This window comes from Motacilla alba, chromosome 2, assembly GCF_015832195.1.
Source record: "Motacilla alba alba isolate MOTALB_02 chromosome 2, Motacilla_alba_V1.0_pri, whole genome shotgun sequence".
In the NCBI taxonomy this organism is placed as follows: Eukaryota; Metazoa; Chordata; class Aves; order Passeriformes; family Motacillidae; genus Motacilla; species Motacilla alba.
Window position 1 is genome coordinate 149,580,545 of NC_052017.1, and position 26,896 is coordinate 149,607,440.

Below are 26,896 nucleotides of genomic sequence, written 5' to 3' on the forward strand. Positions count from 1 at the left end.
GAGGTTTGCCCACACCAGGGATATTTAATCCCTGTCCTCCATGCTTGGTGGTGTCTTTGTAGTCATGACTCAGCTGTGGCTTGTGGCAGGGAGAGTAGGAATGCAAGGACCTGGAAGCTGGTCCTTAAAAACAGTCCAGCTGTGGGATTGGGGTGTGCCTGAGTGGAGTTGGAGGAAGGGCCACACCAGTCTTGGTGAACAATGTGTGAAGGAAGAGATGGCACTGGGAGTGGGAGAGGTGGATCTGCAGGGCTGGTCACTCTTTGGCCATGGGAACACATGGGACAGGGGGACCCGGTTCCTCAGATTCTCTTTGCAGGACATCCTTCCTCATCCCTAACCATCTTCCAAGCTGTCCATGGGACCTGTTTGAATCTTCTGCAGGCCTCTTGAAGTGGTGGGAGGGGGAAGATCCTGTTTTCCAGGGCCAGCCTCATCACCACTGAGCAGGGGGCATAACATCTTCCCTTGATCTTCCCCAGAAGCAAAACTTTGGTTCTTCTTCATGTTAGATCTCCTGAGGTTAGTTCTCCTGGTGGCAAGGAGAACCATGGAGGCTAGGCTGGATTTCCATGGCATGGAGTGCAGCAGTGAAGAATTAATCAGTTTTCACTCATTATTTATTTCACTTTTTCTGGAACACAACAATCAGCAAAGCCAATCCTAAGTGCAAAAATACCTGAAGGGGCTATGATTCAATAAATCACTTCTCTTCCTGTCCTTTTTCATTGCATTCCCAGTCAACTCTTCCTCCAAACTGCAATGGCCTTAGTTCAGTCAGATTATTTGGGAAGAAGGAATTTTAAGCTCAGTGGAAAGTTCTAGTGTGGAAGGAGAGTACACACACAGAGTCAGGCAGCACAAACTGATTTATTTCATTGAAATAAATTAATTCTGATTAATTGTCCCAAGACCCTCTTTGCAGACAAACTGCTGAGCCCCATTTTGATGTTTTTATGCTGGAAAGGGTTTGAGGGGATGTGTGAGCAATAAATCTTTCCAGAAGAGTTCACTATGCCCATCTTGAGGTCTGTGTCCTACTTCAAGATGAACCTGTGTCTCTTCATATCAAAACTGTTCACTTGGCTCTGAAGTTGCCTCTCAGTGAATCTGTCCCCTGTTGCCTTTGCCCAAGGAGATGCACTTTTGACCCAAGAAGGGTTTTTTAATTTTCTTGCACGTCTTTTCCTTCTCTTTACTTTGATCTGCACCAAAACCTAAGAGGATTTAAAAGTAGAATAGAAATCCTGTTTTAAATGTGTCACTGTTTTTTTTCATATTGACTTTTGCTGATAGATTTGTTAGGGATGAGTAGAATGTTCGTTCTTTCCCTGGAACTGTTATTATTCTAAGTGTTCATTATAAGCTGCAGTTAAATAGATTCTAATTATTTCTTTTTTTAATTAAAAGAAAAAAAAAAGAAGAAGAAAAATGAAAAAAAAAAAAAAAAAAAAGAGGAACTGGCCAGGAGAACAACTTTATCTTCAATTGTTCAGCATTTAAGCAGCTTGTAATAATACCTGACCAGCTCTACAGGTATTGTGACTAGCTGAGAACTTAATTTTCTAGTAGGGAAAAAAAGCAGGAAAAAATCTTTTCCTTGAACAAAGGACCATCTGTAATCCTGATAAAACAGCAGAACAAAACAGGGATGAGTGCCCTGATATTTTCCTCTTTGCTGAGGACGTAAATTGAAACTTGTCCACTGAGAAATTGCTGGCCAAGCAAGTTGGGTTAGAATAACAAAGACATCCCCACTGCCTTCAAAACAAGGATAAACCTATCTTTTTTCTTTCACCTCTCCCACTTCTGCCAAAGTGGCTCAGAAGCTGATGAGTGATTAGCAGGAGTGTTTTAGCTGTTTAATTGGATCTCCAGGCTCTGTGGCAGCTTCTCAGAGTGATGACATTCAGCTCCCTGGAGCTGCTGAGAGGAACTTTTGTGGAAGATCTTTGGGGGTTTCATTGTTTTATTTTGTCAGGCCATGACAAATGTTCCAAAGCTGTCTTGTGACGCATTTTTTCCCTCCGGTGGACCTTGCCCAGGTCCTGCCATTTTACTCTTCCAGAGCTGCCCCCTGGTGGGTCTTCAGCAGGTCTCAGCATGCAGGAGTGGGAATGGTAGGAAAAACCTCTCAGTTTTCCCAAAAACTGTGACTTGTGCCAGCCTTGTCACCAAAATGTGGGTGCAGACACCTGGGCCCCAGAGCTGAGTCTGAACACGTTGCCTGGAGGCCACAGAGGTTAAAATCAGTGCACAGGGGTGGCTGAATGACCCCACAGGTACCATTTTTATATGGTCTTTGTGTTTTCCCACTCGTTTGGGCCATCATCTGTGCTGTTTCATGTGATAGAGTCTCTTGCTTGATGATCTTCTGGCTAAATTTCCCCAGGGATACACACCCAAGCCAAACAGGAAGTGAGCCAGGTAAGTTTTCCATGGGCAAAACCAAAAGCTGTGGAATGCTGAGGAAAAACTGTATTGAAGACTCATCCCAGACTGGGAAGGAAGCTTTGTCTGGTAACAGCAGCTTGGCTTAGGCAGAGCCTTTATTTGTGGCAGCTCAAGGAAAACGCAAAGTTTATTTGTGGCTGAAGGAAAACACAAAGTTTTTGTTGTAATTCTGATTTTGCCTTGGTAAAGGACTTGGTGATATCTCCCTCCCCAGCACAGACAGAGGAGATTTCCTCCCTCTATTGGATTTGCGCAGGAGCTGCTGTTTTATAGAGAGAGGGAAAAAGATGCCAACCCAGGTGTGGTGGGAGCTTGCAGAGGAACTTCCCAGGTCCACCCACTGTGGATGGAAAGGGATGTGCTCCAGTGGCTCTTTTTGGCTGCAGGGTTCTGGGTTTGCTCACAACCTGGCCGGCAGAGTGTCCTCACAAGGATGGACAACATCCAAACCAGAGGGGGACCATCACAGCCCCGACCCCAGCATCGGAATTCAGCAGTGCTGGAGAAATGTAAGGACAATCAGAGATGTGGTCAGCCTGCATTTATTCCTGGGGAGGGAGAACCAGCAGAGGAGCCAGCTGAAATCCTGCCATCCCACCTGGCAGAGGCTGCAGAACCATCCCTGACATTTATGGATATGCAGATTGGGAAGCTACAGCTCCCAAGGTGACCACATCCTGATGTCAGGTGCAGGAGAGTGACACTGGCACAGTCCTGGTGTTCCAGGTTGGATTTTCAGCTTCCAGCAGGTTCAGGATGTAGCTGTTTAGCTGTTAGTGGTGTGAAGGATTGCATGTTCCACATGACATTCCCAAGGCTGAACCTCAGTCTCAGTCTCTGCCGCCCCTGATTTTTTTTTTTTTTTTTTTTCTGCAACCACAGAGCTGAAATATCCAGGGCATGTGTGGGAGCATCTTCATTCCCTGCAGGCCAGGCTAGAACTCACTGCAAGCTGGAGGAGGTCCTGTAGGTACCTGCTGCTGCTGCTGCTGCAGAGACTTTGCCCTGCCCCCTTTTTTACTGGTGGTTCAGGCATTTCACATCTGAGAATCCCAGATCTTCTCCAGTGATGTGTTCACAAATTTCAGATGTTCAAATTGACATGCTTTGGGTGTAATTGCAATATATCCAATGGCCTCCAAAATGTCCCTCTTCTCCATCCACTGAGATTTTGGAGCTTAGGGGTTGTTAGTAATTCTGTGCTTTTCAGTTTTACACTTTAGCAGCCGATAGATGCCCCCAAGTCTCCGTAGCCACCACATTTCTTTTCAGTTTTACTGCAGAGAGATTGATTTGAATGTTTGGGGCATTTTTTTAATAATCCCATTCCACTTTTTGCTCTGGTTCATCCCTTCATTCCCACCATCCCACCTTGCGTGAATAATTTTCATGATCCTGCTATTTGCTTTCCCTCTCCTGTTTGGGGGATGAGTACAGAGTGCGTAGCTGCGGTGAGACATGTTTGGATGTTAAAACCTTAGCCCACAACACTTCAAAGTCTCTGCCTTTATTTTATTTTCCCCTGGGTTGTGTTGCAAGGTGCTGTCTGACACATGGCATGTTCTCATTAGAAGTGTTGGTCACCTGCTTCCTATTCCCACTCCTGCCAGCACTGATCATCCTCCACATCCACACTTGAGCTGTGTTTTTTTCAAAATCTCATGTACTTGCCTCTGCTTGCGGTTGAAACATCCCTGTTTGGTTCCAAGAGCATTATCCCTCTATTCCTCCTGTTGGCATTGGAAAGGTGCTTGGGTTTTTCGTGCCATTTTCACTGCATTTACCCAGCTGGAATGTAAATTTGGTCTAGGTCTTCTGTTAATCCTGGAATTACTCCTCTCCACTGACCCTGATGTGGGAAAATAGGCTGCTGAAATCCAACCAGGTCCCCACTGCCTTTAGTTTTTTACCTGCACCCCATAAAGTTCAGGCACCCACACCAAAGCAACACTTGCACCAACTTCCCCGTGTTCTGAAGGAACCTGGTGTCTCCCTGCTCTGTTTGGAACCAGGAGTGATTTGTGCATCTCTCCAGGGAAACTGTCCAGATTAAATCTCAGCTGTGCTTTGTGCTAAATTGAGACAAACTGGCTTCTCTGCACATCCTTTTCCAAAGGGGAGGAAGGCTTCCTTCAGCAGTGGAGTGTCCCTGGCAGGGGGGAATCCTGGGAGAAGCTGGAAGGGCCCTCATTTAGCCTCTAGGCCTAATTGGCTTTAATTAGCATGAGAAATAACAGTGCAGACTTGACATACCTGTCAAGGAGCAAAGGAAATCATTCAGTCCTTCAAGACTGGGATAAGTCATTAGGAGATGTCAGTGACACGGGGCCCAAATAATTGGTGAGATAAGGTTCAGGGTGTTAGACTTGCAATTAAAAGTTCTATTTTGCTCTTTTATCTTTCCATCCCTCTGTGCTGCCTCCTATGTCTCTGTCCATCTGTGAACACTGACTGCTTTGGGGATATTCAATCCCAGGTTTTCCCTGTCACCTTCCTTGCTCTGGGCAGGGGACAAAGCCATCCAAGCTCCACATCTACTCCTTGATGCCCAGCCCCACTTTCTCCTCCCAGCGTAAATAAGTCTGCAGGAAGCCCATGGGATGTGATGCAGATGGAGATTTTGTGTGTTGTTGTGGTTTGTGAGATTTCATGGAGAGGACTTAAATTGCAGCAGATGAAAGTGTGTGGGTATAACCAGGAATGGGTGGTGGGGATGTGAGAAGTCCCAAATATGGGAATAAGTTGTCTCCTAACAAACTCAAAAAAATGAGTCTTGGAAAACTACTTAGAGTTTGTCTTTTTTGAACTGAATCTCCCACAGGAAAGTCCCATGATTTTTTTTTTTTTCAAAAGTCCCCTTTTAAAAGCAAGGGGTTTGAGACCTTTCTATTCCAGGAAAGAGCCAGACAAAAACAAGGTGTTTGCAGAAATCAGGATGTTTGTGGTCCTGATTTCAGGCTGTGGGTATCTTTCCCTTGAGGATGGCAGGTGGGTGACTGCCCCATCCCATCCCCTCCAGCCAGCAGCCAGCTGGTGCTGGGAACGTTTGGAGGAGTCCATGTGACAATTCCTAGACTCCTCAAGTTCTGCTTTCAGGCAACTGTGATGGTAAATAATGCAATTTCACAAACTCTCCCATGATCCAAACTGCTGAATATAAAGCCTGGCTGCTGGCAGGGACTCTCTGAATCATTCCTCTGCCTCCTCTGCTTTCCCTTTTTGGATGGCAATAAAGACTTCTGCTACCACACTGAAGCTTCATTAACCTTTATTAATTTTCTCAGGGTTCCGGGATCAAATTTGTCACCATTTTAACCCTTGGCAGTTCATACTTCTTGAAAAGATGTCTGACTCTTTTGCCTCCTTGGGGGAAAAGATCTTCTGTCTGGTACTTGCTGTTTGGAAACAAATTGGCTGCCAGATCACAGATTACTCGGGCTCAGCTCTGCTCTCTGCTATTCTGTGTGACTCCTGTGGAGTCAGCTGAGCTCTCCTAATTTACAGCAGGCACTCCTGGTAGATGGAATTTGGTCGTTATTGCTGGGTTGTTTCTCTGTTTGCTAGGAAGGGAATGTGTCAGTGTTACAGCATGTCCAGTAGTACAGACAACAGAAATTTTAGTTTTCCCTCCAGCCAACTCAGGGCTGATCCACATGGGAAGAAAATGAAAAGCTGGCAGAGTGTGGGCTCGGAAGGAACAGTAAAATGCCTTTGATTTACTGTGGATGCATTATTTACCTTCTGAACTCCACACTGTGGGCTCCACTGGGAGATTTTCAGTAGGACACAAGGGTCAGGAGCTTGTCTCTCACTGAGAAGGAAAAGTTCCCAGTTTTAGCTCTGTTGGTACTCTGCTGAGACCAGACTTTCATCTCTCCTTGTTGCTGGTGGCAGGGTAAAGTCTATGAAAGAGACATTCTATTGAGATATCCCTTTCCTTTCCACCTGGCCTCACCTGCCTGCTCTACTCAGCATTTTCTGGCTCCTCAACAGGGCATTTCTAGGCAGGTGCTGGTTGCAAGGCAGAATTTCCCACCAAAAACACCCTGCCAGTTGCCACCATATATCTCAAAACACCGCTAGGGGTGGTGGGATGCAGTGCCAGCACGTCTGAAGAGGATGAATCCTTCACAAGTGCAGCAAGGAGTGCAGACACCCTAGAAAACCACTGAAATTAATTAAAGACCAGACATAAGGGATCATACTCTGCATGGTCCCAAATCTCAGTCAAAATAAAGGGGTTGAACCACCAACCAGCCTGTGTCTTCCAGGCTGCTTAGTGCTGAAACCTCAGGGAAAACTGGTGGCCAGGGGTGCTGGGGCTGGAAAGCAGGTTGGTCATGTCAGGGGAACGTCACAGGTCGCTGTTGTTAATGCGTGTAACCTTTGTAGTGAAAGATCTTGCAGAGTGAACCGAGGTGTATTTACATGACCCATTACCTTGCCATAGCCAATGGACGCTATAATTCCAGAAGCCAATCGCTGAGGTCCACAGATAACAGAAAGCGAGAGGACCCTGACGAACTGCAGCACTACGGGTACCCTGCACCTCAAATAGGTAAGCTCTGACCTCCCACAGTGGCCTCTGGAGCTGGGACACTGCTCTGCTCACTGCACTGCCCAGCTGGGCTGGGCTCTCTGCACTGTTTCAATGACCCCCCCCCCAACCATCTCCTTCCCCCCAGGTCAGTGTGGGGGACGTGCCCCCCGTGTTGTCACGCGCTGAACCAATGGTCATCGCCCCGTGTGTTCCCATTCCATCACTCCACGGGGTTTTGTGTCGTCACCATCGGCCAGAGAAGGCAAAAAGGGACGGACACAAAGCCCTGACAAGACCATCCATCCCCACAGAATGTTTTCCCATCACCCTGCCTACTTCTGAGTCGCTGCTTTGTCTGAATTATCCAACCACACGTGGTTCATGAAGCCAAAGCTGACCTTGGTGCAATGCAGCCCCTTTGCTGATGTCCATGTCATGCCTTCCCATTGGCTGTGAGAGAGGGTGAGCAGGGCTTGGTGGGGACAGAGCAGGATTGGTTTCCTCTGTCCCTGGGTCTTTAGTGCTGAGCAAGGACTTGTCTCCAGTGGGTTCTGCAGCAGGACCTTCCACCCTTCTGCCACAGAAGGGGAATAATGTGTAGTAATATCAGACGGCATGATCTGGGAAGATGGGGATGAATTTGACCTAGATCTCTGCCAGATCTGATCTGCCCCATCCCTGGAAGTGTTCAAGGCCAGGTTGGATGGGGTTTTGGGCAACCTGATCTAGTGGAAGGTGTCCCTGCCCATGGCAGGGGTGTTGGAAGTAGATGATCTTTAAGGTTCCTTCCAACCCAAACCGTCCTGTGATTCTGTGATTCAGTCTGGAAAGGTTTTGTGCTCTCCCTTCATGCCTTTGTGTTGTGGCAGGATCTCAGCACATCGAGGATCTCAGGCAAAGCACAGTGTGCTGAACCTGGCCAGAGGTTAAAAATCACTGCCCAGTGACCTTGCCAGCATTTTGTGCTCTAGAAAGGTTTCAAAGAGGTGATTTGAAGTCAAAGATGTGAGAGAGGGTCATATTCTGGTGTGGGTTACCTGTGCTCCACCCAGCCCAGGAGGACTTTGCCACTGTGCAGCGTCAGGAGTCTGTGTGGTGTGGAGTACCTGGGGGTGACTTGTTGGGGTTGTGGTTTTCAACACAAAGCAGGGGTCAGCCTCAATTTCCTCTCTACCCTGCACAGACTCTGCTCCCTCCACTGAGAGCAGCTCCACTGCCTGCAGGATGGATCCCTGGAGTCTGGTAAAAACCTGAAGGAGAGGGAGGACTTTTGCATTGCTACAACGTGGAAAAGCCGAGCTTAATCTCTCTGTCCAAATGCAGAGGAAAGGAAGGCACTTTAAGGCAGGCCCCTGTTGTTCCTACTTTGCCTGGTCCCAGGTGCTTCCCCAGAGCTCATGTTCCAGCCTGTAACTCAACCATCAGGTTTATAGTTTGGCATTTCTTCCCGCCGTGCAGGTGGGTGCTGGATCTGGGCTCAGTGACATCTCTGTCACCTCCCTGCCATTGTGGCCACTCCTGCAGCATGGCTGGCTTGGGCTGTGGCATCCCTGAGGTCAACATGGGCTGGGAGATGTGCATTGTCCTGCTGCAAGCTTCCCACATCCCTGTTGCTGTCCCAGGTTGGAATGAAATCAGGATGGAGGAGATGTGGACACAGATAGTACAGTCCAAAAAGGGATCAGAGGGAATTTTTAGCTGAGGATGCAGAAGCAAAGCCCACAACTTCCTTTTGGGCACAGATTGTAGGGAATAAGACATTTCACAACTACTCAAGACCTGGAAAAAGATGAAATACAGAAATCAGCTGATGCCATCCATAAGGACTGTGGATGAGGGGACAGCCTTGGCCGGCTGAAGAGCAGCACTTTATCCTGCCAGCCCTTCACATCCCTGGTTCCCAGGTCCTGTTGGCTCCCAGGCTGTGGCAGGGCTGTGCTCTCAGCTAGGGTGCTGCTGGCTGCCCATGTGCCTCTCCCAGCAACAGCCCAGGAGCCAGATCCAGCCCAGCAGGTCCCTGGCATGGGCTCTCCGGGCTCAGGAGGACTCTGCCAGCAGCAGGATGTGAGCAGAGAGGCACATGGGGAGATGTCAGACTGACAGACCCCAAACTGAGAGGGCTCCTGGCAGAGGGATAAAAGGAATGTGCTGCTCCATTAGTGCTGAGGGAAGAAGAGTCATGGAGCAGCTGCAGGCACTGATGGGGACACCGCAGCCAGGAGCTGGAATGATCCTGGACTGCAGTGCCAAATCCCTGTGGATTAACACCCCGCATGTCTCATTCTGCAGCACCTGCTGGACCCTCTCCATCTTCTGCACCTGGATCTGTGGGAGCAGCAAGGGCCATCTTCCCATTTCAAGTGGGATAGAGAGCCCTGAAAAATCCTTTGGGACATTCCTGTTAATCCCTAAGCTACTGTGGGCCATCACAGGACTAATCAGAAGTCAACCCTGCTGAGATAGCTGCCTGCAGGTGCTGGTGGTGCTGCAGGGCAGGGTTTGGCCCCTTCTCCTCTGGGGATGAAGACAAGTTTGGCTGGAGCCACTCTGCTATGAACACAGGCTGAAAGACTTCGGAGTGTTCAGCCTGGAGAAACAAAGGCTCTGGGGAGAACTAAAAGCCTCTTCCAGTGCCTAAAGATTCTCCAAGAGAACTGGAGAGGGCCTTGGGACAAGGGCATGGAGTGAGCCTTGGGACAAGGGCATGGAGAGGGCCTTGGGACAAGGGGCAATGGCTTTAGGCTGAAGGAGGGCAATTAAAATTCAATAGTAGAACTAAAATCTTCATTATGAAGCTGGTGAGACCCTGGCAGAGGTTGTCCAGAGGAGCTATGAATGCCCAATCCCTGGAAGTGTTCAAGGGCAGGTTGGATGGGGTTTGGAGAAACCTGGGATAGTGGGTGGTGTTCTTGCCTGTGGCTGGGGGTAGTTATCTTTAAGGTTTCTTCCAGGTCAAACCATTCCATGATTCTGTAATCTCTGGCAGGTTGAATTAACAAAAAAACAGCACTGAGCTGGACTAGGCAGCTTTCAAACCCAATGAGCATGGTAGACATCTTGCCATTATATCAAAAGCCAGAGTAAGAATCCACTTCTGGGATGAATAATTGCAATATACGTCACTCACTAATTTGCATTTGCTGCCATTTGACCTGCAGGAGTGCAAAAATTCTTCTCACTCATAGTTTTGATAATGGGCACTATTGTGTTTCTCTCGAGTAGAGAGTGAATTTGTCTCATGCCTGAGAGTGTCTCAGAACTGGGTCTTGCTTGGTTTGAAAATTAGTTAAATTTGTGCAAGGCTTGAGCTTAGGCTGGATGTAATGTCCCAGTGGACTGAGATGAATTGCTTGGTTCAGAATGACACCAAGCCCAAGGGAGTCACCAGCACTTACAAAATAAACTGTATTATGGGTTTAAAAGCCAGGGATTCGTGCAATGTGAGGGACTATAATTGAGGAGATTTACCTCTAAGCACAGCTATTTCTGCTGTGAAAGGGCAAAAGCCAGAAATAATGAAGAGGGAAGAGACAGGAGAGGTGGGATTTGCTCCAGAGATACCATTCATTCATCCAGTGACACTGTAACTCTTCTGAATATGGAGATTGCAAAACCCCAGCCAGGTTGGAGGGGGAGGTCGGTGACATGGTGGGTTCTCCATGCCATGAGCTGCTGACGGAGGAGGCTCCTGTGTCTCTACAGGCTTCCCCTGTCCCACCTCTGGCCTCCCAAAAAGATTTTAGGACCCAAACTTGGGAGTGCTTAACTACCAAAACCCCCAGCTTCCTGCCCCTGAGGGACTGGGGGCTTCTGGGTGCAGAACTGGGGAGGTTGCTCAGCGTGCATGGAGAAATGCAGAGGCTCCACCAGTTCATGGAGCATCCAAGCAGGCAAGGGAGCAGGAATGGTTGGGATCTGTGGGCCTGAGAGGGATCTGCTGGAGTCTGGGATATTCAGGATGGCAAATGATGAAGGGATGGTACCATAAATGTAATTTGCTGGAGGTGAGCTTGGAGCATGGCAAGACTCTGGCTCTGACAGAGCTGGAGGTTGGTAAGGCAGGAAAATTGCCATGGAAATGCAGATCTCTCTCTACCAGGAGATCTGATACTTGTGAAACAGGACATGGGACTGATGTTTTCCTGGAGCCTCAAAGCCTGGAAACACACAATGTCTCCTACACATCCCAGGGAAAGACCAGTGGTCCATAACTTTCATCTAACTGGGACCAGATGGGCAGAATAATGAATTAAAACACAAAAGAAAATTATTTTGAGCAACTTTGGCTTAATGAACAACAGCAGCTGCACCTCATGATAATCATTGCAATGACACAGATGAGGTAGGGAAAGATTGATCCTCACCTCCACCTCTTTCTCTGTCCAGACAATAAATGAAGGAGTGAAATTCTGTCAATTTTACAGCAAGGACAGGTCTTTCTCTACACTTTTCCCCCTCAACACATATTAATTCAACAGGCCTCAATCAGTGGGTGTATTTTTAATTCCCAGCTGCCGGAATGACAGGAGACATTCAAAGCAGATGTGCTGAAAAGCATGACACAAACCAAACAACACAGATAACTACCAAAAAAATCCCAAAGAGCAGATTGATGAGAGCCACAAACACTTGAAATTACATTGCATGTGGAAAACAGTAATAAATAAATAAAAATATAAATATAAATAAACAAACAAGCAAATAAATAAGCTACCCTGAGGAAAAACCCAGACATGAACAGTTTTAGGCAATATTGGGAAATTTGGTGGTCACCAACCTTTACAGTTGCCACCACAGTTCTTGCTCTGACATTTTCATGCAGCTGGTTTATAACCCTCACTGAGATCTCCAGCTGCAGAGTCTCTTTCCTTCTCCACGTTGCCGCCAGACAGTTTATTACAGCATCCTCTGCCCAGCTTTTTTAGGGAATGGGGTGGTGGTGGGGGATAGCACATCCAGGCTCCCTGGATGACCCTTGGAGTCGAATTTACCAGTGCTGTGATCCTTCTTACCACCCACAGTCTGCCAAATGCATCCTTTTGGGATGAGACACGGGGCAGTCTGAGGTTCTGAAGAGTTTGTCACGAGAAGGGGTTGCCCCTCTGTTATGCTGGTGTTTATTTTTTGCCACATGCTTGTGTTCTATACATACCAAATGCTACATTCCAGGTTTAATATGTGTAATTATTAGCAAACCATGAAAAATCTGAAAACCAAAACAATGCATGGCTTGGTTAAATAGAACAGAGCCAGCTTTTGTTTGCATGTGGGGAAGAAAAACATTTCTCTTTAAGGGGTAGAATATTGACTATGAAAACTAATGGAAAACCATCCTTTCCCTGCTCATTTCACACATAGGGTGACTTATTTGGAGGTTGTGGCTGCTGAAACAGCCCCAGCAGGAATATTAGTGACAAAGGGAATACATCCCAGTGCTTTTCACTCCCACCAATTGGATATTTTTAGTTGCTTTTCCAATGCTGCCCCATCAGATAAGCAGTTGATAGGGACTGTGTGATGCCCTGGAAGAGTCATCCATGTTCCGTGTCACATGCTCACAGCAGATCTCCACAGGTAGAGGAGATGCCAAGAAAACTTCAGGGGATTTCATCAGCTGGCCCTTCTTAGGCACCATCACCTTCTACTTTGTCAGCTTCTCCTCTGCCACTCTGCACTGGCAGGGCTGTGTGAAGGCAGGGAAAGGGGTTGAACCTTTAAAAGTGAACAGTTTATGGATGAATTTACTCTGTCTAATCCCTGTTGGTACAATCTCTAAATGGAAGTTCCCTATCCCAGCTCACAAGGTTCTGGAGTGGCTACACCACCTTCAGAGGTGGAGTTTGCCCTTCCCAATGACCTGATGCTTCCTTTTTCTTTTTCTTCCTTTTTTTTTTTTTCATAATGTCTGTGTCCTACAGCTCTACACAGCACCCAAAAAACCCCTTTAGCCCATTCTCAATCTCACACTTTCTCCCCAATGCCCTCACACCCCGCCACCCATCTTTCACCCCACCTGCAGGACACATTGCAGCCTCACAGATCTCACAACCGGCCAAGCGTCACTTGGAAACTTCTTCCCTGGAGATGCAAGGATGCCACATCCTCACCTTGTGCTCCAACCCCCACAGGTGACCCTGCAGCAGAGGAGTGGTCCCCGTGGAGCGTGTGCTCGACCACCTGCGGGGAGGGCTGGCAGACCAGGACCAGGTTCTGTGTTTCGTCTTCCTACAGCACCCAGTGCAGTGGCCCTCTCCGGGAGCAGAGGCAGTGCAACAACTCTGCCGTGTGCCCAGGTATTGGTGGCCAGCAGGGGAGGGAGACTGGCTACCTGTGGTGTCTCCACTGTGATATTTTGGGGAGGCCCTGGTACAGGTTGCCCAGAGAAGCTGTGGCTTCTCCATCCGTGGAAGTGTCCAAGGCCAGCTTGGATGGGACTTGGAGCAACCTGGGATAGTGGGAAGTGGTTGGAATTAGATGATCTTTCAGTTCCCTTCCATTCCAAACCATTTTATGATTCTGTAATTCTTGGAGGGAGGTGGTTTTTGTTCCCTGTTCCTTCTCTTCATGCCTTAAGGGCTCATACAGAGATTCTTGTTAGACCAAGCACCAAGATGGGCACCTGCTTTGCATGGTGTGGACAATTCCATGCTGTCTAAAGTCCACGAACTCAGTACACCTGCAGGCAGGTGCCCTTTGGGGTGTTTCCAGGTCAGGAACGATTTTTGGTGAAAAAATACATTCTGAGGAGACTGCAGCCTAAAAGAAAGATGGAGAGGTACTTTTTACAAGAGCATGGAGGGACAGGACATAGGGGAAAGGCTTCAAATTGAAAGAGAGTTGGTTTAGATTGAGTATTAGGAAAAAATCCTTCCCTGTGAGGGTGGTGAGGCCCTGGCATAGGGTGCCCAGAGAAGCTGTGGCTGCCCCATCCCTGGAAGTATCCAAGGCCAGTTTGGACAGGGCTTGGAGCAGCCTGAGATACTGGAAGGTGTCCCTGTCCATGGCAGGGATTTGGAAAGAGATGATTTTTGAGGTCCCTTCCAACCCAAACCATTCTGTGTTTCTATGATTATTTTAAAGAATTTTGCTGTTAAGCCTGTTATTCATTTCTCCTGACCAGCAACATCATCATTCAGAAACAATTCTATGATGGTGAAACCACCATCCATGGTTTCCTGGTGAAATCACCATCCATGTTCCTTCCTGTGTTTCCTCCTCTGGTTATCTCTTATGCAAGATGCCTGGTGAGAATTAGTTTTTAACCCTCTGTCCTGACACTGGAGCACCAGTTGCTGTTAACAACTGATGAAGGACTGGAAAAGTCCCCGTTTATTTGTTTTTCTTCTTTTTCTGAAGGATTATTGATTTGGCATTAGCTTCTCTCGTAAAGCTGGAAGGGATGAAGTCCCTTAAGAGAGATCAGTGCATTCTTATAACATTTGGCCTCTGGAGATTATAGTGACTAAAATTCCATAAATAACTTGGCCAGATTAGATTAGATTAGATTGGAGAAGATTAGATTAATATAGATTAGAAGGGTAATTAGATTAGATTAAAATCAATTAGATGTCTAATTCCAGGAGCTACCAGTGATGTCTTGAGCACTGTTGGAGGATGTTGCCCCTTCCATTTTACCCTTCCAAGTCTCCCTAACTTTGCCTATGAGGTGTTACTGACCTATGATAATAATCAGTAGACAGACTGCAGCTTTTCTGAAAGCCTTAAAATATTGTAGTCTTTGAGGATTCGATGAGAAGATGTTGGGAGGGAGGAAAAAAAGGGCAAGAAGCAACAAAATTATGGCAATGATGGTTCTCTAAGGGTAGTGCAGTTTTATTCCTTTCTAGCTAAATCCATCATTTGCTTAAAAAAAAGCCCCGTTGGCTCAAAAATCTGAAAAAATAAGGTCAGCTAAAAGTGCATTTTGGTTTATTTCAAAGACTGGAAAGCAGCAGACACTTGGTGTTGATAGCAGAGCATAAAAAGTTACTTGATGTTCCTCTTTGCACATTTTGGGTTGGTTTGTTCTCCAGCTTCCCACACGCTGCTCATTCCGGGTGGGAAGAAGCTGTGCCCTGTGGGCTCCCTCACTTCCTCAGGCCTCCTATGGAAAAGAATTAAGTCATTTCTGCTTCCCTTGCAGTGCACGGCACCTGGGACGAGTGGTCTCCATGGAGCCTGTGCTCTTCCACTTGCGGGAGAGGCTACAGGGATCGGACCCGCACCTGCAAACCCCCCCAGTTCGGTGGGAACCCCTGCGAGGGCCCGGAGAAGCAAACCAAGTTCTGCAACATCGCTCTCTGCCCAGGTAGGGACAGTGACAGATCTGAAACCTCCCCTCCAGCAGGTCTCCCCAGCTCAGTTTCCCTCACATGGCGCATCAAAGTCTGTAGCTGACTCCAGTGAAATTCTGAACTGCCCTAAGGAGGATCCTGAGGAAAGGATTCATGGAAGAAGCAACCCAGAGGTGTTTTCTGGGGTTGTTCAGCTCAGAGATGTCTCAGGTTCAGGTTTGCCCTGTGTGATCTCCTGCAGAGGACACCTCACATGGGTTGGATCTTGCTGCCACTGCTATTTCCAAGACCATCTTAAGCTTCTCACCTGTACTCCCCACTGAATGGTTTAAAGTTATTTTGCCTGACTGGGTCTGTTGTGCTGGAATTAGTTAATAGTTTTACTTGTCTGTGCATTAATTCTGTATAAATGCAAGTTTTCTCTGTGGCTGATCCTGCTCTGGGTGGTGAGATAAATTAAGAGACTGCTAATGGCCTCCCATGCCAAATTTAATCTTTTCATCTTTTCCTTGCCCCTGAATTTCACTTCCAAATGCCTCTCCTCGAATTTTGCTTTGAAACATCAGAAAGAACCTCAAGGTGAAATTACGTTTACCACCTGGACATCCCTTATGAGCCAGGGGCTTTTTTTTCTCTGACAGGCCTGGGGTTAGCAGCAGAGTCCCCCTTAATTTAACTCTGGGTATCCTGGTGAACACAATCTGTACACGAGCAAGCTCCCCAAAACTCCCTCCCTATCCCTGGATAATGTCAACTGACATTTTTCCAGTTTAATGAGAATCATTATGAGACATTATTATGTCCCCGGAGGAGGAGAGGGATTGTGGGAGGGATGAGAACTTTGTGAAAACAGTGAGAAGCCTCCTGGCATTTCTCATCAAGTTTTCACTCCAAGTAACTATCCTTGGATATTTGGCCGCTGTCCAGAAGACTCTACTTGGAATAAGAACCTCCCAGACACCAAATTGACTCTGTCATAAAAAGACAAATTTAAGAAGTCAGAGCTGGCATTGCTTGGGCAATAAAGCATACCCTGAGTTAACATTGATCCATAATTAATTTAAATACAAATAAATACCCGGCCGAAGCAGCGGTGGAAAAGACAAGCAGCCCAACTGCAAGGCTTCAACTCTAATTAGTGCCACAAAGGCAATCAGCGGCTTGGCAGCGCCAAATGAGAGTGGCGTTGGGGGAATCATTGAAGCAAAACAATGGGTGTTTGACACCCCAGACACTCTCAGTGTTTATTACCACCCTGCTCCGAGGATTTATGGCTACAGCTGATAAAAATGCTCTGCTGCAGGGACAACAGGGCCTTTGTTCCTCCTGAGATGTGGAGGAGCAGGCTAGGCCCCATGTCCTAGGCCACAGGCTAGGCCTCAAGTCCTTGGAAAAGGGAAAAAAAGAGGAAGACAATGCCTTCCCCACACAATGAACATTTTTGATAGACTCCGACTGTGGTGTGACCAAACAGGCACCAAACAGTCCTTGGTGGTGGCTGTGATGGGAACCCCTCAGCATCCAGACCAAGAAGGATCTCTGCATCAGTGCAAAGTGGCTGGAGGGGCAACACAGCCACTTTTGTTTCTCCTTTTTAAAAAACATTTCTAAAATTACAGCCTGTAAATAACTACAAGGAAATTACCTGTTCCCAATCCCCCACTGAATGACCAAATTATGGATTTCGCTCCTTGATTTTATCATCTCCAAATGCTTGCACTCCTGATGAGCTGCCAATCATCAGCAGCAGGGAGGGTGCTGGAAAAATGCAACTCCTTTTTTGATAAATGCAGCTTTTTGGTAAATGTCACACTGAATGTGGTGAATGCAGTCTCGCTTTTTCAACACAGGGAAATGTTTATGAGGGGCAGACAGCATCATTATTAGGAAGAGATTCTTCCCTGTGAGCGTGGTGAGGCCAGAGAAGCTGTGGCTGCCCCATCCCTGGAAGTATTCAAGGCCACGTTGGACAGGGCTTGGAGCAACCTGGAATAGTGGAAGCTATCCCTGCCCATGGCAAGGGAGTAGATTTAAATGATCTTTACCTTTCCAACCCAAGCCATCCTGTGGTTCCATGATTTTATGATCAGTCCATGGAAACTTAGCAGCACAGCCTTCAGTCAGAAAAGCCATGCTAATTTATACCTTATATATACCATGCTTATTTATACCTGGTGGGACCAGGTATAAATATATACTGGTAGGACCTACTTTGTGGAGTTTTGGATCATTTCCAAAGAATAATCATCCATCAAGAACTGTGTTTCATATTTTCCCTCGTTGGGATTGATAGGCACTGGCACGAAGCCTTGAATTTATGCACAATAAAAACATAAATGGTTGGATTGTTAAAAACAAGCATCTTTTGGAGGTGCCTTTATGCCTGCCTGATTTTGCACACCTTGTGATCCCCTTTGAGTTAACAGTTGCTCATTTGGATGCTTTTAACATTTTTTTTAACTGAGTTTGCGAACAAAAGCTTCTCAATTGCAAAGGGGATTACACAGGGCTGATCAATTCCTTGCAGATTACACTGGGGACCAGTTGGAATTTATTTTTCTTGGACAGACAAGCAAAGAAAAAACAAAAAATATGAGCTGCAATGTGATTTGAGCCAGAATTCAGACTTTTCACAGATTCAGGTTGTTTTTCCCGAGTGAGATCTAGCAGCTAATTAGATATAAACAGAGCATGATGACCACTGTTAATGAGAAAAATGCTCCAGGAAGAGCAGACTGGGTGATGGATCTGTTGATCAGGGACCAATTAGGGTGTAACCACCACACTGGGGAATGCTTCAGTCCATACCATGATAATAAGATGTATTCCTATATCTCTCCAACCCAGTCCCTATCATAATCTCCCTTGTCCCTCCCTCCTCTATTTAATTATCAAAGACACTGCTGGGTGAAACATCTCCAGCCTGTCAGAGTTAATTCAGCTGTGAGAGAAGTACATTGACCACACACACTCACCCTGTTCCCAGCCTTCTGTTGGTGCACACCTTTGCTCCCACATTTCCCAGCCATGGAATGGTGGATTCCTGTCGATAACACTGTGATTCAAGTTTCTGGCTGTGCTTTATTGAAAAACAGAGCATTTGCATGCTTGAGAAAGTTCACTCTCCACAGATTCATGCACTTAAAAAAGTGCTGATGGCCCCAAATGGGAAATGTCACGGTAAAGTAGTGATGCCTTCAAAGCATTCAGTGAGACCATGAGCCACGCCCTCTGGTGTGGTGTTGTGTTGTGATTGGCAGTGTTTCTAGTTTGGACTTTCATGTTGGAATGTGGAATATCAATAATTTCAACTTTTATGGTATTATGCAGAGTGTGGAACATAAAAATTAAAATGTTACCCCACATGAAAATGTTACTTGCATTCTGTGGGACTGTTGAGGGCTTCAGAGTGTCCCAAGAATCCCTGTTGCCACAGCTGTCCAAACTTTTTTGACAATCTCTGCCCATTTTGAAGCTCTATGGCTCTGGTTTGATCTCCCCCCCTCGGTCCCTGGTCGGCAAAGGCCAGAGGCTCTCGCCACACGGCTCCTCCCAGAGGTAAAGGTCTTCACATTCCGCTCGTTTTCTTTCTTTGGGCCACTCAGTGGACGGCAACTGGAACGAGTGGTCGAGCTGGAGCTCGTGCTCCGCTTCCTGCTCCAATGGGACCCAGCAGCGGACGCGGGAGTGCAACGGGCCCTCCTACGGCGGAGCTGAGTGCCAGGGACACTGGGTGGAGACCCGGGACTGCTTCCTGCGCCAGTGCCCAGGTGGGTGACAATGCCTTCTTCTTTCTCTTGGCCCACCTTCCTCTGCAATCCCAGTAAAATGTTTATTTGAGGAAGACTTGTGTCCTTTTCGGTGCATCCAGATCATTCCAACTGACCATGACTGTTGGTTTTTGGTTTCTTTTTTTGTTTTTGTTAAGGTTGGGATTGAAAGTGTTTGAGATGGTATTTGATGTTCAGATTTAAATGTTTATTATTTCCTATCTATATTACAGTATTGTATTTGTAGGGAATGTCCCAATGAAGGCAGGAATGATGAATCTGACTCCATATTCTCAGAAGGTTAATTTATTACTTTATGATACTGTATTATATTAAAGAATACTATACTGAACTATACTGAGGAATACAGAAAGGATACTTACTCAATGCTAAAAAGATAATAATGAAAACTCGTGACTCTTTCCAGAGTCCCAACACAGCTTGGCCCTGATTGGCCAAGGAGTCAAAACAACTCACACCAGAATCCAATGAAACAATCACCTGTTAGTAAACAATCCTCAAACACATTCCACGTAAGCAAAACTGAGGAGAAGCAAATGAGATAAGAATTGTTTTCTCTGAGGCTTCTCAGCTTCCCAGGAGAAGAATCCTGGGCAAAGGAATTTTTTCAGAGAATGTGAATGCCACATTACAGTCTTACAAGTTGTGAGTTTTACAGCATTCTACTAACTAGCTATAAAATGGTTAACTATCTTTTTCTGCAAGGTTTTTAAGGTTAAACTATCTAATTAAAAATGATATTTAAATTATTTTCACTTTTAACCAATAACTAATTCCTTGAAGTCCGCAATGTGGACTTTTCTAATTAATCACAAAATACCACCTAAACCCATGAAGAAGAAGGTGAAGAAGATGGATTAGCTACTGTTCTAAAGCAGGAATCTGTGCCCCTCAACACAAAAACCTCAAAACTCCAAAGTATCCAAAGTTCCAACATATACCTGCCAAAATCCACTGCTGGCAAATGTTTCAGGAGACCTCAGAGAGGTGAGTGAGTGCCCACAGGGAATGTGTCTTTCTAACCATAGATATTAACTTTTCAGCATGAGCTTAAAAAAACCCCAAGAAAATATCAATGAAACCCTTCCCTTGCCTCCACAAGACTTCAGCTTCCCTCCTCTTTTTGTTTTGTTCCTCTCCTCCCACCATTTCAACATTCCCAGTCATATTTCAAGCAAATGGGGGATCCTCCATTGTATCTCAGCTTTAAACCTTATCAGTGAGAAGGTCTGTCTCAGTAAAGCCTTTGTTCATGTCTGTGTAAGATTCATCACTTACTTCACTCACCTGTGACTTAATAATAATGACAGCAATAATAGTAATAATAATAGCAACAGTAATAATAATTCCTACTGGAATTCATCCTGATCTACCTATTTCTTCAGGGGATCCCTTTATACTCTGGTAGCACCATTATCTGCAGTATTTAACAGAGGTGTTGGATGTTCCTACATGGTCTCGAGTAGGTTTTGATGTTAAGGAATCTCACTCTTTCTTTGCGACTTAGGGAGCTCTTTAATGACAAAAATGGGCTTCAGAGCCCCTTTTAAAATAACCTTCTCTCACTGATTTCAGAGTTATCTGTCAAAGCAACTCAAGTCATACTTTCCACCACATAAAATATCACTAAATAAAGCATCAGGATTTGGTGCTGCCCCTCTTATTTGGTAGTTTTTGTCTATTTCTTGGAGCAGGTATGGATCTCCCACCCTCCCAAAAGGAATTACTTAACCCAAGATGATGTGGTAACTCCAAATTTAAAGCCCAAGTAGTAAAGAGCACACTTAGGACCTGTTCTAGTTCTGTCACTGAGTTGTTGTGGCACAGCAGAGGAGAATGTTTCCCTACCTTGCAGGCTTGTTGTGAGGGCTAATTAACATTTTTATGGTGCTTTGATAAATGCCATTTTTAATGTAAAAGAAGCAGAATTTTGATAAATGTCATTGTTATCATAAAAGAAGTCACATTTCCACTGGATCTGGAAAGATGCTGGGGGAAGACTAGGGAATGAGACAACACCCCAAACCTTTTTCCAAGGCACCTGAAGCATCAGTGCAGTGGAAACAGCTGGAGGGAGGTTTATTTGAGGTCTTTTATGGTTTTTTGCCCAAGGGCTCTGCTGGTCTCTCTAAATCCCTGAGCCAGACCTTCTCTGGGAAGGTCCATTTTCACACATTCGTTACACATTCCCAATGAACTCCACATGTGGAAATGGCCTGGCAGATATGGCTGCCAGGTTAAATCCCTGCCATGGGAAGAGTGTTCAGGAGCAAAGCCCCAGATCTCAGCCTGAGGAAAGAGATAGGGCTGCTTTTGCAGAGCATGGAGCTGCTGAGGGAGAACACAAAACCACCCTTGGACTAATGGGATGGGAATTGGAACACTCTGATTTAATGCCTGTCAAGGATCAAACCAAGATCCAAAGCAGGAGACCTCCCTTCCTACCAAACCCTGCCCTACTCACCCTATGTTCCTCTGCTCACCATTGGATCTTGATTCCTTCCATTGCAGATGATGTTTGGGATGTAACAGGCAGTTTTTCCTCTTTTTCCTCCTTTTTTTTTTTGTTTCCAGTGGATGGGAAGTGGCAGGCCTGGGGAGTGTGGGGCAGCTGCACCGCCACGTGTGGAGGTGGCACTCAGAGACGTGACCGGGTGTGCTACGGCCCCTTCTTTGGGGGAGAGACTTGCCAGGGTCCCAAGGAGGAGTACAAGCAGTGCAATGACAGAAAATGTCCTGGTATGTACCCCAGACCTCTCGTGCTTTCCTTTGAATGAGGCAGAATTTTTGAATTTCGGATTTTGGGAATGGCTTCCATGTCCTTTGTCAGAGATCTGAATGCTACAAAGGGTTGTAATCTAATCAAAATCCTACCCCTGATCCACGTACAAGGTACAAGGTCTTGATTTAACTGTTGCAGAATCCAGTGCAACTGTGTTGGTTTCAGTGAATATTTGGTCAATCCCACCAGCCCTGCCTTGGTGGTTTCATCTTTTCATTGCCATAGAGTTACAAGAGGGAAAGAAAAACTGTTTGGTAGCAAAAACTGGTATCAGAGTCTCAAATCTATGAAGTTGTTGAGTACTAAGGATGTTGCACAGGTTTCCCACCCTTTACCTCTGGGAAGCCTGCACACCCCTAGAAATTTTTATGAAAAAGATATGTCAGCATCTGCCAGAGCTTTACCCAAATCTTACCCTCCTTCAGAGTGTAAAAGCTGAATGGAGGGTGAGTGAGCTCTAGGGCAGATGAAAACCCAGATTTGGATGTGAAAAATAAGCTGGAGTGAACATTTACAAGTGAGAATGTTTCTATCTGCATCTCAGACTATACAGAGACCAAAAAAAAGGCCTGTCCACCATTTCTGCTGTCTTCCTCAGTCTGAGTTGAAGGGCCTGGTGAAATTGCTGGTGGGGAATCAATGGCCTTTGTGATGTTTGCAGTCAGATTGCATCAATTGTAACAGGCCATGAGCTCTGCTGAAAAGGTAATTAATTGTCAGAGCAGCTCAGTGAGAGACAGGAGAGATTCTCATGGCAATATCCCAGCATTCCTACTGGAAGGGGGCATCTCCCTAAAGGACAGGAGGTAGCAGTTTTGATGCAGGAGTACCTGGGGGCAGACCTGCCACGTGGTGGAGGCCAAGCCAAACCCTCAGACTCCCTCACAAAGTGCTCACAAAGACAAAGAGATGAAAGCCAAAGGACTTCAGCGTGGAAGTTCCAGCACGTTCAGCTCGGAGATGACAGAGAAAGAGACTGTGTGACAGCCTTGTCACTCTTTCCAGCTATGCTCTTAATGAAAGGCATCACCTCTCCTTACAAGCTGTGCCTCTCAATTAGCAGTGGTGTGTGAGAATCTCTTCTAACTCTGCCACAAAGCTCTCCCTCGCCACAGAAAATCTTAGCACCGGGTTGTCTGGTGGTGTCTATAGAGTAAGGCAGATTTAGTTCAGCTTCAGTATGTGCCAGCTGGGGCCCTGGCAGAACAAGCCCGATCTTTTCTTCTCTTTCCGCAGGGGTTGATGCCTGTGCAGTGCTCAAAAGGAAAAGGCAAGTCTCAGGCACTGGGGCCTGCCAGGGTTCACAGCCAGAAGGGTCTCGCTGCAGTTGTTAATTTGCAAGGGAAGGAAAAGGTGGGGAAAACATCAGAGGCTAAAAATAAACCTGCTCAATTTGTTCTCCAGAAAGTATCACATGCTGGCGTGATTCGATTTGAGCAGAAGAATTGAACTTAATTGGGTTAGTTATTAAAATCTCCCAGTGCAAATAGGTTACTGTGGTAAAAGGGATTTTGTTGTGAAGCAACATCAAAAAGAAAAAAAAAGAAGAAAAAAGGAAAGGATTCTCTCCTGGCCTGGGAATTGCTCCTGTGCTCACTGGCAAGACAACTCCAATCAGTGTATTTTAAAAGAGCATCTCTGATCCACAGCATCCCTCAGTGGTCCCCAGGGACACTGCAGGGGTGACGAGACCAGGAAGTTTTGACAGGCCAGCAGGAGAGAAAGGGGAGGAGAGATGTGAACATTCTCCCTCTCTGCTTTTTCCTGTGCTCTGCTGCTTTGTAGCCGAAGGTGCTGGAAGCTTCCACACCCCAGAACCCTCCTGTGAACCATGGGACAATCTGTGACAGTGGTCAAAGCACGGAGACAAGAGTTTGGAAATCAGCTCCCTGCTCTGGGACAGGCTCTGTGGGTGACCAAGTGCTGTCACAACTGGATTATTCAATCTCCCTGCCCCACAGCTCCATGTCAGCAGGCTGGAAATGAAACTGCCTCTTTTCCACCCCTGCTCTGGCTTATCTGCAGAAGCCACGAGCTGTTGGCTCAGGGATGAGCCCTGCTCACGTGCAGAGCACAGCTGGGGTCCCGCTGCCCTCCAGAGTTCCACCACAATAGTGATTACTCACAAGGGGACTTTAAAACAGGGGAAGGAGCATCTGTTTCCAGGCAGAGAATTCAGCTTATTCATTCCCAGTATCTACTGGGGAGGAATCCATCTTTGAACTGCAGCTGGGGCTAGGGCCAGTCTTGGAGCCTGACTGCAGAAACAGGGATGTGCAGGCAGCTTTTTTGGGTCCTGTAGGAGTTTTTCAAAGGAGTTTTTTTGCCATGCCCATAATTTAGGTTTGAGGCCTCCCCACAGCCAGGTTGGTCCCTGGGTAGTCCCAAAGCAGCAATGGGACATGTCCTGACCAGCTGCAGGCACAAACTCAGCTTCCTTTGTGTTGGAAATTTTACAAGCAAAATGAATAAAAACTGTAATCAGAAACTATTAAATCAAGTTTTTTCTCCTTCCCTCCCTCAGGAGTGACAAATAGCTTTAACACCATCCTCATGGCTCCCTCAGCTTTACATGTTGTAAATAATGAGTTTCTCAGCACAAAGACCTCCTGTGATGAATGTTTTTCTCCCAGAGCCCACCAACTCCAGGACCAACTCAGCTCCACCCACAGACAGAAGCTTCCAAAACCATCCTTCCAATGATTTTTTTTTTCTCTGTGATGTCTCAAAACACGTTTCTGCAGGCTCCTGGGCTCTGCAGCAGTGTTTGGAAATGAGCTGCTGACGCAGTTCCAAGTTGCTGGGGCTCAGATCAGCTCTCTTTTGTGCACAAGATGGAACAGGCAGAATGAAGACCACCCAGGGGATGTGTCCATCTTGTTTTTTCATTTGCTTGTTCTTTCCTTCCTTCTTAATCCACTGATTCATGCCAAGCCTCATTTTAGATACATCCAGCACTGAAGGTGGTGACCCTGAGGGATGGGAAAGGTGGAGTCTGGAGCCATGGAGTTCACTCACAAAAGATTTGCCCATTAAAAATTAATAAATAAAGCTCTTTAGTAGAGGGTAGCAACAGCAGTTTTCTTGCAAAGAGCTGCCCCAAGGCAAGGCAAGGATGTGAGTGGACTTTCCCATGGATTTTAGTGAGCTAATCCTTGGTATGGATGAATGCCCAGTTTTCAGACAGGCAGAACAAATTCCAGAGAGGTGAAGTGACTTTGTGAGGGACTAAGCACCGGCAGAGCCAGGAGTGCAGCTCCAACCTGCTGGCTCACAGACCACACTCTCATACTTCCCTTTTCCATGTCCTTGCTGAGGAGGAAGCTTTACCAACGGAATTTTTCTCTCCTGGCAGAGCCCCACGAAATCTGTGACGAGGAGAGTCTTGGCCCTGTGGTTTGGAAGGAGACGCCAGCCGGGGATGCTGCTGCTGTCCGGTGTCCCCGCAATGCCACTGGTAAGGGTGACTGCATGGTGGGCAGGTGGTCCCTCATCAGGGGATCCTTCATCCTTTGTGTCCCAGGTGAGGAGAACCTGATTGTGGGATGACAGGACAGGCACATGGACTTCCCTCCCTTTGTCCATGGCTAAATGAACTCCATCTGGGTTTCTGTTTTTGCTGTTAAGCACTAAAATCTACTGGGTAATCTGAGATGGTTTCCATCCATCCACTGCCTGGTCCTGTGGAAAGTCTGAAATTAAGGAACACTGGGATATGTTCCCTCCATTGTCTACAAAAAGCTTTGCAGAGCAGGCAGGGCTTCAGAGTCGTCTGGATTTGGGTGTTGTAGTTCTCTCCAGTGCCCATAAAAGCAGCTGCTGTGCAAGATCAGGAAATCTGAATTTTGTAGTCCACTTGCACTTAAAAACCTCAGCACATCTCTAAAAATTTCTTTGAGCACTCAAGTTGATGGTCTGATCGTTCTGGAGTAAAGTAAAAGGATATGGGCATCCAGGTGTTACCTGTGGCCACAGGAGTGGAAGGTGGTGCAGAGAAGGCTCCAGGAGCGATGCTGGTGGTGGGATTTGTCCTCAGCTGGATGTTCCTCAGTGCCAGGAAGGAACAGAAATAGAGGCAGCAGTGTCAATATGTGTAAAGGTTTTATTTCCTTTGAGGGAGAGGGTTGGATCCAGACAGCTCTCTTTGGCTCAGCTGGGACAGTCAGTGTCGTCCCCAGTGCTGTCCTAGAAGGGCTGTACCCAAAGAAAGGTCACTAAATCATTTGGCAGCAGCAATGGGACTGCAGACCCAGCAAACCTGATCCTCAGAGACTTTGGCATCACGATGGCTGGGACAGGGTGATCCCTTTCCTCCTCTCTGATACATCTGTTACTCCACATCACAAGGCATGTGGTTATCGCCGCAAACCCCTCTGTGGATTTGAGCTGAGGGGAGCCTGGGATAGGACTGGAAGCAGCTTTCAGAGAGTTTCAGCTGATGCAAAACTGGTGCTGTCGGGTGTTTATTCCCCTCCAAGCTGCGTGGGCAGCACAAGCCCTGCTTTAGTTGCAAGTACCAGACCAAACCACGTGGGGAGGCTCATGGGGCTTCCCAAACCAGGAAAAATGCTGCCACCAGGCAGAAGAAAGCTTCTCTTCACCCTGACGAGCCATGTCAATTTGTTAATTTTTGTTTTCCTGCCCTGTTCCTTCTGCTGCTCTGCAATAGTAAAAGGCAGGAGAAGGAAATAAAGATAATCTCCCCTAAAGGCTTGTTCAGGCATCTGCAGGTGCCCTTTGGGCTGGTAGCTGAGTCTGAATTGATGCATTGACCAGTTCTGGGAGATTTCCATCGAATCATGAAGGTTGGAAAAGACCTCTGAGATCCTCAGGTCCAACCATTAAATCAGCACTTCCAGGCCCACCACTAAACCACGTCCTCAAGTGCCACGTCTACATGTGTTTTGAACACTTCTAAGGATGGTGATTCCACCACTTCTCTGGTCAGCTTGTTCTGATGCTTGACCTCCCTTTCAGTGAAGAATTTTTCCTTAATATCTATCCCAAATCTTCCCTGGCACAACTTGAAGCTGTG

General features: G+C 46.7%; 1 protein-coding gene across 9 annotated transcripts in view; it reads left to right on the forward strand.

Moving 5' to 3' along the window:
• ADGRB1 (adhesion G protein-coupled receptor B1) overlaps positions 1–26,896 on the forward strand; it is a 280,607-nt gene that overhangs the window by 121,782 nt on the left and 131,929 nt on the right. For 7 of the 9 annotated variants that reach the window (XM_038127283.1, XM_038127278.1, XM_038127277.1 and 4 more), the window contains 6 exons: positions 6,905–7,012; positions 13,123–13,287; positions 15,138–15,302; positions 18,885–19,058; positions 21,654–21,818; positions 25,217–25,318. In XM_038127283.1, the coding sequence (XP_037983211.1) occupies positions 6,905–7,012; positions 13,123–13,287; positions 15,138–15,302; positions 18,885–19,058; positions 21,654–21,818; positions 25,217–25,318 (879 nt within the window). The remainder of the gene's footprint in view (positions 1–6,904; positions 7,013–13,122; positions 13,288–15,137; positions 15,303–18,884; positions 19,059–21,653; positions 21,819–25,216; positions 25,319–26,896) is intronic. The other 2 variants (XM_038127279.1, XM_038127286.1) reach the window with 2 other exon arrangements.